This window comes from Zophobas morio, unplaced genomic scaffold (genome assembly GCF_036711695.1).
Source record: "Zophobas morio isolate AGI-343-1 ecotype UQ-CSIRO unplaced genomic scaffold, CSIRO_AGI_Zmor_V1 ptg000023l, whole genome shotgun sequence".
NCBI classification, from domain to species: domain Eukaryota; kingdom Metazoa; phylum Arthropoda; class Insecta; order Coleoptera; family Tenebrionidae; genus Zophobas; species Zophobas morio.
This window is the reverse complement of record NW_026972128.1, coordinates 10,882,540-10,898,333: the sequence shown is the minus strand read 5'-3', so window position 1 is coordinate 10,898,333 and position 15,794 is coordinate 10,882,540. Positions and strand designations below refer to the sequence as shown.

At 33.1% G+C, this 15,794-nt stretch overlaps 1 protein-coding gene across 2 annotated transcripts in view; it reads left to right on the top strand.

Annotated features, from left to right (window-relative positions):
* Window positions 1-15,794, top strand: part of LOC135134691 (protein madd-4) — a 318,408-nt gene that overhangs the window by 295,453 nt on the left and 7,161 nt on the right. For both annotated transcript variants that reach the window (XM_064063459.1, XM_064063458.1), the window contains exons 7-11: window positions 1,897-2,041; window positions 3,361-3,490; window positions 4,630-4,732; window positions 8,011-8,106; window positions 8,294-8,565. In XM_064063459.1, the coding sequence (XP_063919529.1) occupies window positions 1,897-2,041; window positions 3,361-3,490; window positions 4,630-4,732; window positions 8,011-8,106; window positions 8,294-8,565 (746 nt within the window). The remainder of the gene's footprint in view (window positions 1-1,896; window positions 2,042-3,360; window positions 3,491-4,629; window positions 4,733-8,010; window positions 8,107-8,293; window positions 8,566-15,794) is intronic.

Sequence of the window (15,794 nt, the reverse complement as noted above, 5' to 3'; positions counted from 1 at the left end):
ACTTCATTTACAACCCCATTGTAAATTTCATTTAGGTATCTCTGCACTAAATTAAAATTACAGTCCGTTTGGCCACAATCTCGTTTCACCTAAATCTTGAAACAAAGAAAATGATAAAAAGAACAGCCGGTTTATCCGGTTTTATTTGTCAACATTTAATTTCATTCAGATTTGGGGATTTCGTTCTGGCGGTGGTTTTTCGTAATGGGGTAGATAGGTGGGCGCTCATCTAGCGGGATTTATGTTCTCGACTAGAGGCTTCTGTCGAGATTGACGCGACCTCGCCTTGAAAAATGTTCTGATAAATGTGTAACTGCACAAATATTCCGAAAATCTGTCAGGAGAGAGAGCAGATATCAAACCGTCTACTCTACCAACTCATTTGAGAGAAAGATTACTTCTTTATCCTTCTGCACTCTAAACATCAAGTTTTGTTACCTCTTCAAGCACCAACAGCGGCGATAAACTTCGCCGGATCAAATCCGTGGATAAACGAAATTCCACTTTGCACCTAATTTCCACAGGAACATGTCGTGTAATCTCCAGACGACGATTTTCGTTAAAAATTAAAAAACAAACGCGAGGGGTATATTTTTCAGTGACGCTCCATGTGTTATGTAATTTATTTGAATGCGTTTTTAGAGCACATTGTGAAGCCGTATTTGTTTAAATTCTACTTTTATAATTCAAAAACACCGAATTTGTTATAAAGATGGGTATGTAACACGTATATTTTTTGACAGACATATTATTAATAAAAAACAAATAACAGAAACCAGCCATAAAATATGTAAATAAACGTCCACTGAGAGGCAAAAACTGATAGAACTGCTTTTCAATTATAGGTCAACATTAATTGATGGTTAATTATTAAGGGAATTGATTGTTAGGTAACCATCGATTTTTAATTTACCTACTATTGAACAAACTTAGTGGGTCAGTCACTGTACATAGTGTACCTGCTACTATTTATAAAACGTGATAAACGATAGTGCAACACACAAAGTGGCACATTCACTCATAAATGGTCACTCTAGACAGGCAAAAAAATAATCGTAATGCAAGTGCTACAAAAAAGAAGAAAACATTACACTCCGTGAAAAGTTTAACTGTAGTTTGTTTGTCACCTCAGCATCAGCACTTACGAACTTTACGTTGCAATTGCCGCAACCATTAATACACAAAGGGACCCAAAATGATTCAAAAATAATGTACAACGTGTTGCAAATAACTGAATTAAAAAACTTAACATTACGTAGACGCAGGAATATTAGTTGTTTATTTTATCAATTAACCACTTATTCATCTTTAAGTATCAAAAGTCTATTACGTAAATGTTAAAACTGCTCTTAACAAATTATTGACTTACGGGATTTGCCTCAGCGCCAGTACGTCTTTTCTACTGTTTAATTAATACTGTACAAAATCTGTCGAGTGCTTTCATTTCTCCATTAATTAAATGGTAGTAATTTTTAACTTGAATTAATTCAATTATGAGTCGAAATTTTGTATCGCCGTTGGCTTTCATCTTCCGTGTTCCCCCAATTAATTTATATCTTTATGAATTTCCGATTCCTGGTCTGCAAATACGATTCGAAAGTCAAGAATAGAGTATTAATATGGAAAGAGGCTGGTGAAGTGACACAAGCGCCATACACTCTAGATCTCTCATTTATTCATCGCTTTGGGGTCTCGAGAGGCACCCCCGAACCCCTCGACAGACTTTTCTGTAAAGCACGTGCGAATTGAGAGCCAGGAATGGAGATGGAACCTAATAGATAAGGCGCGAATTTGCCACAATCGCTTTACATAAGTAAATAAAACAGAGAATGCACAAGGAAGCTGACGTGCTTTGGGTCTCGGCTGAGGTGTTTGATTTCTGGTATTTTTTTACAGAGGGTTGGATGCGACTTGAAGATCGGCTCTTCGCGGCAGGTGGACGCATGTGGGGTTTGTGGAGGCGATGGTTCCTCGTGTTCAAGGCCTTTGTATCACTGGACGTTGACGTACATGTCCTTGTGTTCTGCGACATGTGGCGGTGGTAAGTAGTAGATGAAGAAACGAATATAAAATGATTTTCATAAATTTGCCCGGCGCCTCCACCATTTTTCACATTCTGCTTTAATATTAATTAGAAAACATTTGTATTATTACAACAGTTAATTTATTATTTTATAAAATATCGAGTTAAACTAACTGAATTATTAAGCAAAAATAGTAAAAACTAATGCTGTACATGTTTTGAAAATTTCTACAAACATTGTGATGATGAAAAGTAGAAAAAAACACTACTTAGTAAAGATATATGGGGACATCAATTTTTTACAATTTTCTTGACGTTATTTTGATTGCATCTGTCTTTTAAATTCAGTTGGCAATTTTTTTATTTCTTCACAAACAGTGAAATTAAATTTTGCTGTCCATCAAGAATTGTCAATAAATATCATTGCTGCCACTATAAATTTTTTAAATCCCTAATGATTTTTGAACAGGGACGGCAATGTGATCACACAAAACCTTGATATACAAACTTTACAAAATGCTTTTTATTGTTCGTAATTTATATGCATAGTGTTTACAATTTTTAGATTCCCAATTTCTGGAATTAATTTCCTTTGAAAGAACCTAAACATTTCAAATAATAATTTCTAAGCAAGAATGTAATTAACATCATGAGCAAAGGACTGGGGACAGAAAACCTGTTCCTTAATTTTTTCCTGAAAACTCGATATTTTTAATCTCCTTCTTAAACAATGTTTTGAGGGATCATATTAAAACTGATAAAATTACAATAAAATATTCATTTTTAATTTACCGGCTTTGAACTCTTTCTTAGCAGGCCTAAATTCGAACGTTCATGATGAACTAAGTGCTTATCCAGATCCCACCAACTCATTGCAGTTTTAACTGACTTCAGTTGGGCAAATAACAGCCGAGAAAGACCGAAATATAAACCACTTAATCCAAGTTATTTTCAATAGTGTTGGTACTCTTGTTGTCAATTTGACATTCTAGAATTAGGATGATATATCCTTAACATTTGTAAATGACTACGTGTTTGCAACCAAATCCGGCAAAACTGACGATGAATAAAAAATCTAATTTGAAATTTTTACTTACTTGGGCATCATTTAATTTATATAATAAATTTTCGCCAAAATTCTTTCAATTTGATGTTCACGAAAATATGGAAAAATACCATATTATTGTACCTGTACATAGCGCCATAAACCAGAAAAAAATGTGTGCGTTATCAAAAATGGGTTACATACTGTTTCAATATTACGCACTTATCCTCTGGAAAACTCTGTGCTTGTGACTGGAAGGCAAATTTATCTCCCATTCCGCATTTGATTCCAGGCTACAAAATGTCACGTCCCTTATGCCAGAACCGGGTGACGGGAGAAGAGGTCGAGGAGGAACTTTGTAACGAGTCACAAAAGCCCGATTCTACGATAGTGGAGTGCAACACCCATAACTGCCCTCCCAAGTAAGTACTAATCGCCGGTCTGATAGTCACAAACGTACTAATAAATTAAATTAATTTTACATGCACACTTCAGCAACGCCATTTACGTTGCAAAACTGGTTTCAAAACTAACTTTTCGCATAAGACTGCATAAGGTGCTTTATCAAATAAAAACAAACTGTCTAAAATAATGCTGCACCCATTAAGCGAGAATTAAGTAATGGCAATTTGCATATTTGTGTAATATTTGCTGTAAATTAACTGTACACCCCCAAAGAACGTGGCCCGACTAATTTAAGTCGGTTAACTTTGAAACTTTGCAGACATAAATATGGCATACTGTGATAATGTTGCTGCATTGAATTATAAATGAACCAGGAAATACATATTCCATAATAATTAGAATTAGAAGTTTGTCGTGTTTAGAGAATTGTCTAACAGAATGGTGCATGGAGTGCAGAATACTGTACACTACAAATGAAAGACTAATTTATTTCGGTTTTTTTTTTCAGTCACACACTATGCAAATTTCCTCTAGAGTTTCCATATTTGTTCATTATTCGAGCAACAAAAACAGCTGCATCTAACTGTTGCATAAGCTGTCAAAAGTGCACATTTCGAATGGATTATTCTCTAATTATGTACTTTGTGTACGTAAGCGCAGCATATGCTGGTAACTTTACACATTATCTGTGCAATATGTAGTTGCAATTTCATCATTTTGCGATACATAAAACACCAAAATTCCTTCCATTCTAAAGTAAATTTTTCGTGTCGCACTAGTGATCACAGTGACATGCAAATGTTAAATTGAGATTTTTGTCCACTGTTTAGCATGGTCTTTTTCTATGTTCTAATTGCAAAATTTTGTTTCATTATTTATATGATACGAGTATATTAGCACAAATAGTTTAATGAGTATTATTTGTGTTTCACAATATTGATTCTCATTCCTGATTTTGTTTTTTCATTTTCTTTGTAATCTTTATAGTTCAATAATTTCCCTTTATGTTATATCTCAATAGGTTTTTTAAGGTGGATATTATCAACAAATGTCACGGGCACTGAATCCACCATTAAAATTTTTAGAAAAATTAGCAGGGTGTTATAAAAATATGTAGTTAATGATTAAGTTTTTGTTGTAATTATCTTGTTTTTAGGTGGCATGCAGGAGAATGGGGACCTTGTTCGGTGACTTGCGGCGGAGGTTCAAGATTACGTCAAGTGCACTGTGTTGAAGAAGCAAATAATACTAAAATTAGGGTATGTACATAACACTGCATTTTACAGACTTAGTATTCACTGCATGTAAACCAGATGTAGAATTTCTTGTTTAAAATTACCATGTTTTCGCAACATTGTGACATAACAGAATAAAAAATAGAAATTGTGAACCTTAATTGCCACAATTTGTTCATAAAATATACAGGATGATAAAAAGATAACCCACAAACTCATCGGTACATTATTAAGTTCGCAAGTCGGAGTTCTAGAAAAACATAAACAAATTCCTTCCGCCAATTAGACGTTCATTTACAAAAACAAAATATTGATTTATAGATAGATAGATTCTTGTTATAAAATGAAGAAAACGATGGATAAAGACAAGATATCTCCAAAATTATTTTGAATAATGAAAATCTGATCGATTTCATATAGCCAACATAAACAAGTGCATTAAAATGTGGTGAATTATCAAAAAGAAAAAAAAACTTCGAAGAATATCTACTACACTTGAGCCCAAAGATTTTTTTTTTAATTATTTTTTTCGTTCCATAAATAGTTCTGAACCACGTGTCATTTGTTGAACGTCCTGTATAATGAAAAATTAAAAAAATCGGACGGGTCAGTTTTTTTATTCCGACTGCCAAACTTTAATTTTTGTAGTTGATATCGCCATATCTAATAACCTGCTCGATGTTATTTTTGTTTCCTCTGCTATAGCCAGAAAAAGTGCACAGTATGCTATCATATTTTTGAAGAAAATGTATTTTACTTCCCGAGCGTAAACAAAGGAAGCCCATCAAGTTCATCGGGCGAATGGCTACTTTCATGTTTTGTCAACGTTTCATGATCGCTAGAGTTTCTGTCTGTCGTCTCTGTCGATTTTTATTAGACAGATTATCTCCAAATCTGCTGGACGTCAGCTTCACATCACTTACACTATTTTCCAGAAAATTTGATAATATAGTACTGTTATTATTAGTTTTACACTGCACCTATTCAAATATGTGTCGCTGTTAAAATGTTGATAACATCATAACAAAATATTGTATGGAGTACTCACTTAAAACATTCACATAACATGCTTCTTTACCGATAGTTTAACAGTCCACACATAACTTTATTTTAACTTATAGAAGGTATCATAAAAAAATCTCACAATTAAATTCTATAATTTTTCGAAGAAGGTGCATTTGTTCGACTTTACTTCAGGGGCGAGCGAAGTTCTGTCTAAATAATCTTAGACCGTTTTTTGAAGCCCCGACGAAAACAGGGATGTTATAGTTTTGAAGTCTTCGTTTGTACAGTTTTTTTTATTTGAAAGTTGGTTTAATTGGAATGGTTCTTATCAATGTTTGATGATAATCACTTCAGCCATTTTAATATTTTCAGCTCATAAAACAGTTAGTGTAGGAATCAGCTCGATTTGCGCTAAGGTGGGGATAACGAGTCGACCGTTGCAGCGAATCTTAACCAATTTTAGATTTTTTAAATTTCGTCTTATCAGATTACCGTCGCGTCAATTTGAAAGTTTAAATCTAAAATGCAACTATCAAACACAAAACAAGATTGTTTCTCTTGTAAAAGAACAAAAAAAAAGTATTTTTAAACTAACTTAACGAACCACGAACTTTTTATAATAAAAAAATCGTCTTATGTTATTAGAGAGAACTTCCCTCGCCCCTGAAGTACAATTAGATAAATCCAGTTGTTTAGAAAAGACTACAGATAATACCAATCGCAGTGTAAGAAAGAAACGTTTACCGTTCTTGATTTGATGAATAAAAATTTGGAAACGTCACCGGTTACCGAACCGCAAATCTTTCATTTACAAAGCAAAACGCCCCTCCAGAGGTCTTTGCTACGTAGCTACGTATTATGTAACTGAAGAAAAAGAAGGTTTAAACACTAAAAATAATAATAATAATCAGAAACAAGGCGGAATCATAAAGCACATGTACAAGTGTATATTGTTTTATAAAATTGAAAAGGTGTTTACTAAACAAAGGTACGTCATTACAATGTAAGTGGAGTTGATCAGACAAATTTTGGTTAGCAGTCGGTAATTTCGGAGATTATCTGTTTAATAAAACTTGACACAAACGGCAGACAGACAGCTGAAACGGGAGATACATTATTTCGTACTCTAAGAACCATAAAACATCGAGAAAACATGAAAGTACCCATTTGTCGGATGAACCCTATTACAATACTTCCTTAGTTTACGCTTAAGAAAACAAAAGAGCAAAATATCATTGAACTAAAATGAAAAACGTACTTCTAATATTTGTGCATCTCAAATTAGCGTCATGTTCCCGTTTTCCACTTAGTGCAAGAAAGAAAATATGTTTATTTTAGTTCTGAAACTATTCATTTTTAAATTCGGCGCAATTGCAAACAAATCACGTTAAACCAAAAATTCAAATTCGTTGAAGCTAAAATTAAAAACTCGGTCCACAAAACGTAACATTACGCTTTAAAGGTTGTCCACAATGTTAATCGTCTTTATCAGACACAACAGTTTTAAATAAACACCTTGTAAATCTTACGCTGCTCACCTTCACTTGAAAACTGTGAACGACAGAAAACTGAGCTCTCGGTGTTTCAGTTTCTTATACTTTGTTATGAAAGTTTCAAATTTCGATTTAATACTCGTTTAAATGATCGATCACATTCTGTCTGCAGATTTATGTTATCACTACAAAAAAAGTTGAAATTGTATGTAAACAGAAAAACGTGGAATATTACTTTTTTACTTGAACAAATAACGTCTTGTTTTTCATTTATCCTCGTAGTATACCAAAAGTTTTACGAATGCCGACAGTATTTTGTGACTTTGATGTACGAGAAAAGCAGTTCGAAATTAAGCTGACAATTTACGTCACATCGGTTGACAGAAATTTGATGTCCCATGTAGAAGTACTTTAAAATGAGGTTCGAAGAAGTTTTTTTTCATTTATGTATATATCAAAATGTTCAAAAACTAACGTCTTAGAAACACACATTGCTTTTATTTACCCAACGATGCACTTACAATTTTATGATAACCCCTTTTCCAGCATCCACCCATAAAGCGGCTGCATCTAGTACACGATACTCCGTTCTTTTAGGTTTTAAAAGAAATTAATTGCGTCTCAATACTCTTTCCAACGGTGCAACTGGGAGTCATAAAACCGTTATTTGTCGAAATTACCCAAATGAAAATCACTGAAAACTTTCTTCGATTGAAAATTACGTGCTAGAATTACAACAATGGCTTTTTGGATCTGTTTATTTCGGTCTCTGTGGGATTCCACTCTAATCGGATAACGTTTCAGGTTAATGATCAGAAGTGCACCGGACACAAACCATGGTTTCAAGAAGCTTGTAATCGGATGGACTGTCCAGCATGGATAGCTTCATCCTGGTCGGGGGTAAGTCGGTCCACTCAGATAAAATAGAACTTCTTTACCTGACGACGCTTACGGTGAAACTAGAAAACAAAAGAGCAAGTGATATTCATAATTATGCGACTCTATTATGCTTGTGTTATATGCTTTTTACGTAATTGTGCTGTCTTTTGTGCCGCCAATTTTGCTATTTATCGTGGAAACCTTGCAGTGTTCAGTATCTTGCGGTGAAGGTACACAAGTGAGGGTGGTTGAATGTCGAGACTCCGCAGACAAGCCTAGTACATTATGCCCCCAGAAGCTTAAACCAATCGAGAGTAAACCGTGTTCTACGGGTATACAGTGCCCGCATCACATCGACACAAGCGAGGAATTCCTCCCCAGCTTATACCACACTCAACCCCTGGTTCAGCCGTATCCTCCGCCGCCACCGGCCCACGCTGAAAGACTCGTAGGGGAACAGGTTGTGCCTTCTGAAAGCACGTAAGTTCATGTGTTTTGCTGAATCATTTCCTTCATTAAGCTTTCAGTGTTAGTGCTTTTTGTCTGTTAATTCCTTCTGTGTGTTTAATTTATTATTTTCTAAATTAGTCTTGGATTTACTCACAATTAAATTACAAATAATACTGCAAACAAAAAGAAACAACAAAAACATCGTTTTATACGAAACCTTTCGTGAGTTGAAAATCATTCCGACTACGTTCCGTTGTAATTTAATGGTATCAAATATACATATAAAAGCATAATAAAGCACCATCGTTTGAGAAAGCCCAATTTAATTTTTACAGAGCCGTAAAACTTTACTGCAGCTACAGTAGCATATAAAATTTAAGTGCGATGATGAATGTATAAATTAAGAAATGTTTTATGCGAATATTTATCTCAATATCGAATTTAGTCATTTATTTTTGACTGGAGAATACTATGCGTTGTCAAAATTATTTTACACCAAATAAGACGGGTGGCTACATCATCGCCGTACCAAAATAGTTAATAGTCTGTTTTGTGTTTTTTAAGTCTGATTCCCCTTCAGTCATTTGATTTTTCCCTCTTGTGTTTTTCTGGATTTGGATATGCAATGGCCAATGATAGATTTGTTTAGTTTCACAAAGAGAAAATATTACTTACGGTGATTAGACCAAAAAAAAAACAAGAAATAGCTAAGGAAGAGCAGGCTTTTACAGTATGTTTTTCTGTCCAATTTGCAGATTAACATTGATTGTTTCCTTAGGCCTACTTTTCTGAAAACAACAATTTTCCATCATTTATAAAGAATAAAATTTATTGTTGGTCTCCATTTACCACGATTTATTCACTAAATGCATTATTGCATCATGGCATGTTCCTTCTATACCCTTTGATAACACAAAAAAAAAACATATTTTATATTTTACTATAATCATTCATCCAAGAAAATACAGCTGCTGAGAAAGTAAAATGTCTACTAATTTTCTAAAATTTCAGAGATTCACCTTAGGACAAAAAATTGTTAACACAAACCAGGACATTTCTGAAATTCGTCGTGGTAATTAGACTGAAAGATATCTGATAGAAAACTCTTTAAGCATGTTTAGAGTTCTGTTAAACAAGGGCTGAGATATGGAGTGTTGCTCGTTTGTTCATGTTCAAATAATTAAAAAAAAACAGGAATAAGATAATAACTAATATTGACGAAACAGCCAAATACTTAAGTGGTTAAAAAACAGACCACCCTTTTTTGGATATTCAAAACAAGAAATCAAAATTCATTACTTTATTAAAGAGAAAATTAGCACAAAGCCTTTTCCAAAAGAGACCAAAATGTATGAAAAAAACAGTTCTACAATGATGTGTAGTAGGTTGGTTATCTGACATACAATTTAAATTTTTTAAAAAATTACAAACGGTTACATATAGTACAGAATGTTTCATCAACAAACATTTTACTAATTTCACAGCTATTTAATAGTTAAATGAAAAAAAGCAAAAAGCAGACATTGTTTTTATTGCATTTGTTTTTATTTTTCGGATATATGTATGTAAAATATATTTAATATTATTCTCTTCATTACAAAATTATGAAGGATATTAATCTCGGATGCATCAGCACAACACATATTTTTTATTAAAACCACACTATAATTAAACACAAGTAAAAATAAACATTTGTCGGTGTATTGTTCCTCAAATTAAATTTATTTTACCACATCATTATGTATACTTTATAACAATAATTAACAGCAGTAATGTAATAAAGACCAATTTTGTTTTTTACCGTTTCAGATTTAGATAACGAAATAACATTATTAAATGACTTATTATAAATTCTCGCTAAAAAAGTGGCGAAATTAAAAAAAAAAGAAACAAGCAAATCTTAATTAAAAAATACGCCCGAACGGTTTGTGGTAAATTTTATGTTTCAGAGGCGTAGGAAGTTCTGCGTAAATGTATTTCTAGATTTTTTAATAAAACCATTTCGTATTATAATTATGTTACATTACGCAAAAAACATTTTCTAAACAGCAATTACATGTTAAACGTTCTTTGTCTGCTCTAGAAACAGTCTAAATTGTTTAAATACTTTAAATCTGCTCCATAAGAATTTAATTTGAGCTTAAAAATTTAAATCACTTTTAGGGTAAAGAAAAACTTGATTTTTGCATTCAAAAAGAATATGCTACAAAGAGTAAAATTAATCGCCAAACTAAATATGTAGTTGAATTTATAGTTTCTCTAATCACGGGTTTACAGTGTCGGATTGTGCCGCTGGAACACCGGGAAATTTCCTGATGGGCGCCGAAGCAGTCTACTTTTTTTTTTTATACAATTATTTACATTTTTCACATATTCAGGATGTTACATTTACAAACGCAATAAATGTTCCTAAAAATATAACAGACGCATAAAAACACTATTTGTTAATATTAAATAAGAGCGTCTTTTTACAGTGTAAACTCAGTACGAAACAATAGGTCTCCCGTTTCCGTCTGTCTGCCTGTCCGTCTACCTGTCCGTCTGCCTGTCCGTCTGCCTGTCCGTCTGCCTGTCCGTCTGTCTGTCTGTCTCTCTGTCTGTCTGTCTGTCGTCTATCCATATTTTTATTGGACCGATAATCTCCGACACTACTGGACCAATTGTTAAATTTTATATGTGGATTACGAATATCGTGTAGATTGTGAAACGCTAATAAAATTTGACTAATCATCCCTACCAACAATTTGTTGACGTCATCTCCAACATTTATAATAGTAAATATTACTTAAATTTTATAAAATAAGATACTCCTCCACATGTGGTTGATGAACCCCTGTTAAGTTTTTATCCTAGACATCCAGACTTTTGGAGAAAAAATCAAAGTTGCAACATCATGCAACTTAACTTTGAAAGTGCAAAACCGAATGCTCTAAAATTTTTTGTTTTAAATTTATTGTAACCGTGGTAAATCGTTAATCTTTTTTTTTTTTTTTTCGTTGATTACCCTCTAAAACAATAATGACTAAAGTTTTGCCGAATAAATGTTCTTTAATTTATGTTTACGAAAGACATATAATTTTTGGTAATTCCAAAAGCATTGTTTGTTATTTCAAATCCAATTCTCATCTGAATGACTCCGGTTTAAGGATTGGATTATCATCTATTTACGCTATTTTTTACCTGTTTTTTCATATATTTTAAGGTACTGCAAGCAGGCCAATTTTGACGTTGAAGTTTTTATTGCTTTTTTCGATAAAATAAAAAAAGCCCATTTTTCTCGTGAAGTTTTTTTAATTTTTTTTTTTTAACATTTCACCCCATGTGGATTTCTAAAGATTCTAACCATGGTTCCAGGGGTCCATATATCTAGAAACCGCTGACTTTTGAGATGTTCAAAAAAAAATAAACAAAACCTCTGCAACGTCACAATTGGCCTGTTTTCTTAAAAAAAATGATAAAGCACCCTATAATGAATTAAAAAACAAAGTGTGGGGTAAAACGAACCATTTTACTTACTACTAATTTGCCCCTTTCTTTGGTATTAGGTATATATATTTAATTTTATAGAATTGCACTCTCCTGCATGAATTCATATCGAGTTTTCACCCTAGACAACCAGATTTTGAGAAAAAAATCGAAATTGTATAAAAACATTTTACAATTTAAGTTTGAAAACTTGCAAGCTTTTTAAGGTTATCGTAAGCCATCGTTAATAAAAATGTTTTCGTCCATGGCCTCCTAAAAAATAATGACGCCATTTTATAATTATGCAGAAGAAATGTTTCTTAAATTTTATGGAACTACATATTTGCTCCATATATGTGTAATTTAGAATCCGTGTTGAGTTTTCCCCTTGACATAGAAATTTTTGGGAAAAAGTTCAAAATTGTATAGAATTCTACCGAACAAAGGTTCTTTAAATTTTATAAAATAGTATAGTCCTACATGTGTGATTTATGAATTCGTGTTGACTTTTTACCCTTTGCATCCAGATTTTTGGAAAAAAAATAACATTGTATAACAATATTTTTTAATTTAACTTTGGAATTGCAAAAACCGAATGTTGTGAAATCGTGAAGATATTTTAAGATTGTTTTGTGTCCTTTCCTCTGCGTTGAGGACACAAAATCAACCAGATTTCATTTTCTTTTAACCGCTAATGCTTGTAATCTGAACGTGCTAAAAGTCTAATTCGGTCGAAGTATAAACATAAGCAGTCGAAATTAAGCATATACTGAGAAATTGAGAATGTCTATATTTTTTCTCGTTAGTTATCTCCTTTAAATATATTTCATACTTAAAGACGTAGGAGTTGCGTGGACGTTAATTACGCCATTTTATAGAGGTTAACAGTTATCACAAAACAAAAATCGCAAAATTTAATTTTATAATTGTTTAACAAAGCGGAATTTGTTGGACTATACTTCAAGAGCGAGGGAAGTTCTGTCACAATAAGCTTTCACAATCTTTTTACTAGCTTTGTTTTTTCTTGGTAGCGTCATCAAAATTCCAAAAACAACATAATTTTTTCAAAATAATAATAGTAATAATACCCAAACAACATCTGTATACGATACCACAGGCCCCCACTTTGTAAATTTCCCGGTCGAGCCCCATGTCCTCAATCCGACACTGCAGTTTCATTAATACACAGATTTGAACGTAATAAAATATTCAAATTATTCTCACGTTATTTTAATGTCAACTGAAAACAGTTTATGTGGAGAATTAGAATGGCTGAGAATTCACTTTATTTATTGTATATTTACAGATGCGTTATCTCACTGACTGCTCTTTATAAATTTAGAACTAACTAATTACTTATACACTGCATCTGTTTGGCCATGTCAAATACACTAGAATTGTATACAATAGAATTGATTTATCCAGTTAAATATTCAGAATCCTCATGAATGTTCATGACCAAAGATATTGGCCACCAACATCTCTAAGCAAAGAACCACAAATCGCCATAAATTATTAACACTACATGTGATCTGGTGTGACATAAATTGGAATTTAGTGCGTGTGCAAATCACTGGTTAGATAGCATTTTACAGTAATTACAGACGCACCATATTTCGGTAGGTATATTTCGAGTGCTAGAATAGCGAACAGCGACCAAAAGATTTTATATTTGTAGGGAGATTCTGATGTAAATATTTCTCGCGATTCATCAAACTTGCAATTTATGGTTCGTTGTTTTATAAAAACTTTGATCATTTCAGCTAAACTGCGTTTAATGTATTAACATATGTATTACGCGATGTGTTAGAATCGGCAACCAAAAGTTATTTGATCGGTGTTCACTTTTTTAGAACTGGAAGTATATTTCTAAATATTTGTGTCGTTCGGCGAAAAGTGATTTATTTTCTTTGCAAGTCCTTCAATACATTTAATCTTGTAACAATTAATGACAAATCTGCAACAATAAACAGACGTGTCGTTGTTGTAAGTTTAACGCGGTGAAGACAATGTATTCAGCACTCGTCTCAGCCTGTTTAAGTGCTTAATATAACTCTAAACATTCCACTTCGTCACAGTCTCTTTTAAAGCAAGAAAATACAGGCGCTAAAACAGTTGTTGTTGTGTGTTTAAACTAAATTGAATTGTTAACATGCGTACACCAATTCATTTTATACACAATCTACCTACGCTTCCAATTACGTGTGCGTAGCACTATCCGTTGATGCTCATACAATGCAGATAACTCAGTATTCTACCACAAATTCAATTGTATTTGTGTGTACAGGTCCATTTCGATAGGTTATCTGGGTTGTACGTGCCACTCGATAGTTCCAATAGAGCTTCCATCACTCACTAATATTTCACTCATTTAGGCTAATTTAAATTCCACCTGTGCGTTTCACTACCCAACTACATGTCGATATTGTGTGCCTTGTGTTTTCAGCGATTTCAGAGTGTTCTTTGCCTGCGGTTGGGTATATGTGAGGTACTGCAAACACAAATAGTCTTTAATCCTTTATTTCTCTCTCTGTCTCTCTCTCTCTAAAACTATAAAGTGCACCCTTTTCGACTAATCGGCGTTTTGTTGGCCGTTTTCCCCCTGTGTCAAACTAAGAACGATAATCATTTCTGCGATTTCGCTAGGAAAACGGGTGGTAAAACGTCGGGACCTACACGAGTATAAATAGGTGATAAGCTTCTTAATAAAGCACCAGCTGTTGTCGAGCACAATCTCATTTTATCCATGATTTAAATGCTTCGTAAAAATGCTGTTTTCACTGCGCTCACACTTCATTACCATTCCCACACGTTCCCTTCAGTTTGCGCTCTCTCATTCCTCCAAGCTTCAATCAAGCGCCAGGCTATTATTCAAATCTTCCACACTTCTAATTTTTGCATGCCAAGTCAAGATTTAAATTTAATTTGAGCGTCACGCAACTTAAGGGCAGAAGCTAAATCTTGGCTGAAAAAATGAGCACATTAAAAAATTTTACTTTCAACGAAAATAAAGCTTGCTCTGTTCCACTCAAATGATGTATATCTAACAAGATTTGAGTGGATACACTTAAACTCATGAATTGGATTAAGGAAGATACCGACGAAGGGTAGAATGGAAAACGAAGCTCGTTAGTTTTTATTTGTTTGAAATCTCTCGATAAAAATCACAATTATCTCGCTAAAATCTTAATTTGCCTTCGAAAGAAGGAAAATAGTCGAATTGGTAATTTAATAAAAGTATTTTCCAATATTCACTATAAATACCCAATGACAAATTTTACTTCTTTCTAACGTACAGATTTACTTAATACGCCAATTACCATTAATCAAATCCAAACCCGATAATAATTTAAAATGTATTAGACTTCTATAAGAGAATATTTATTACCGACATCATTTCTGTTTTTACGATAAACGTATCACAACAAAAAAGGTTTTTTTTTTATAAAGAACAAATTGGAAAGTGTCTGCCTAGATTAACTGATTTTTATTGAACCTCATGATTAACAGTTGGTGAGATTCTAGCTTATTTTTTTCTGTAGTTGTGTTATCGGATTGACAACTACTACTACTACTTCTGAAATTGAAATTTTGAATTTTGAAAATTGAATAGTGAAGAAATAAACGTGCAAGCATGCAAATGAAGTAAAATTCGTCCAAATTCTCTAAGCTTATATGGCTGTTGTAGAATTAGGGTTTTGTGAAATCGATAATGGAATGCTTAATAATAATAAAGCAAACCTACAATTGTAAATCTTTTCAAATGTACTTACTACCATCCGTAATCCATTTCA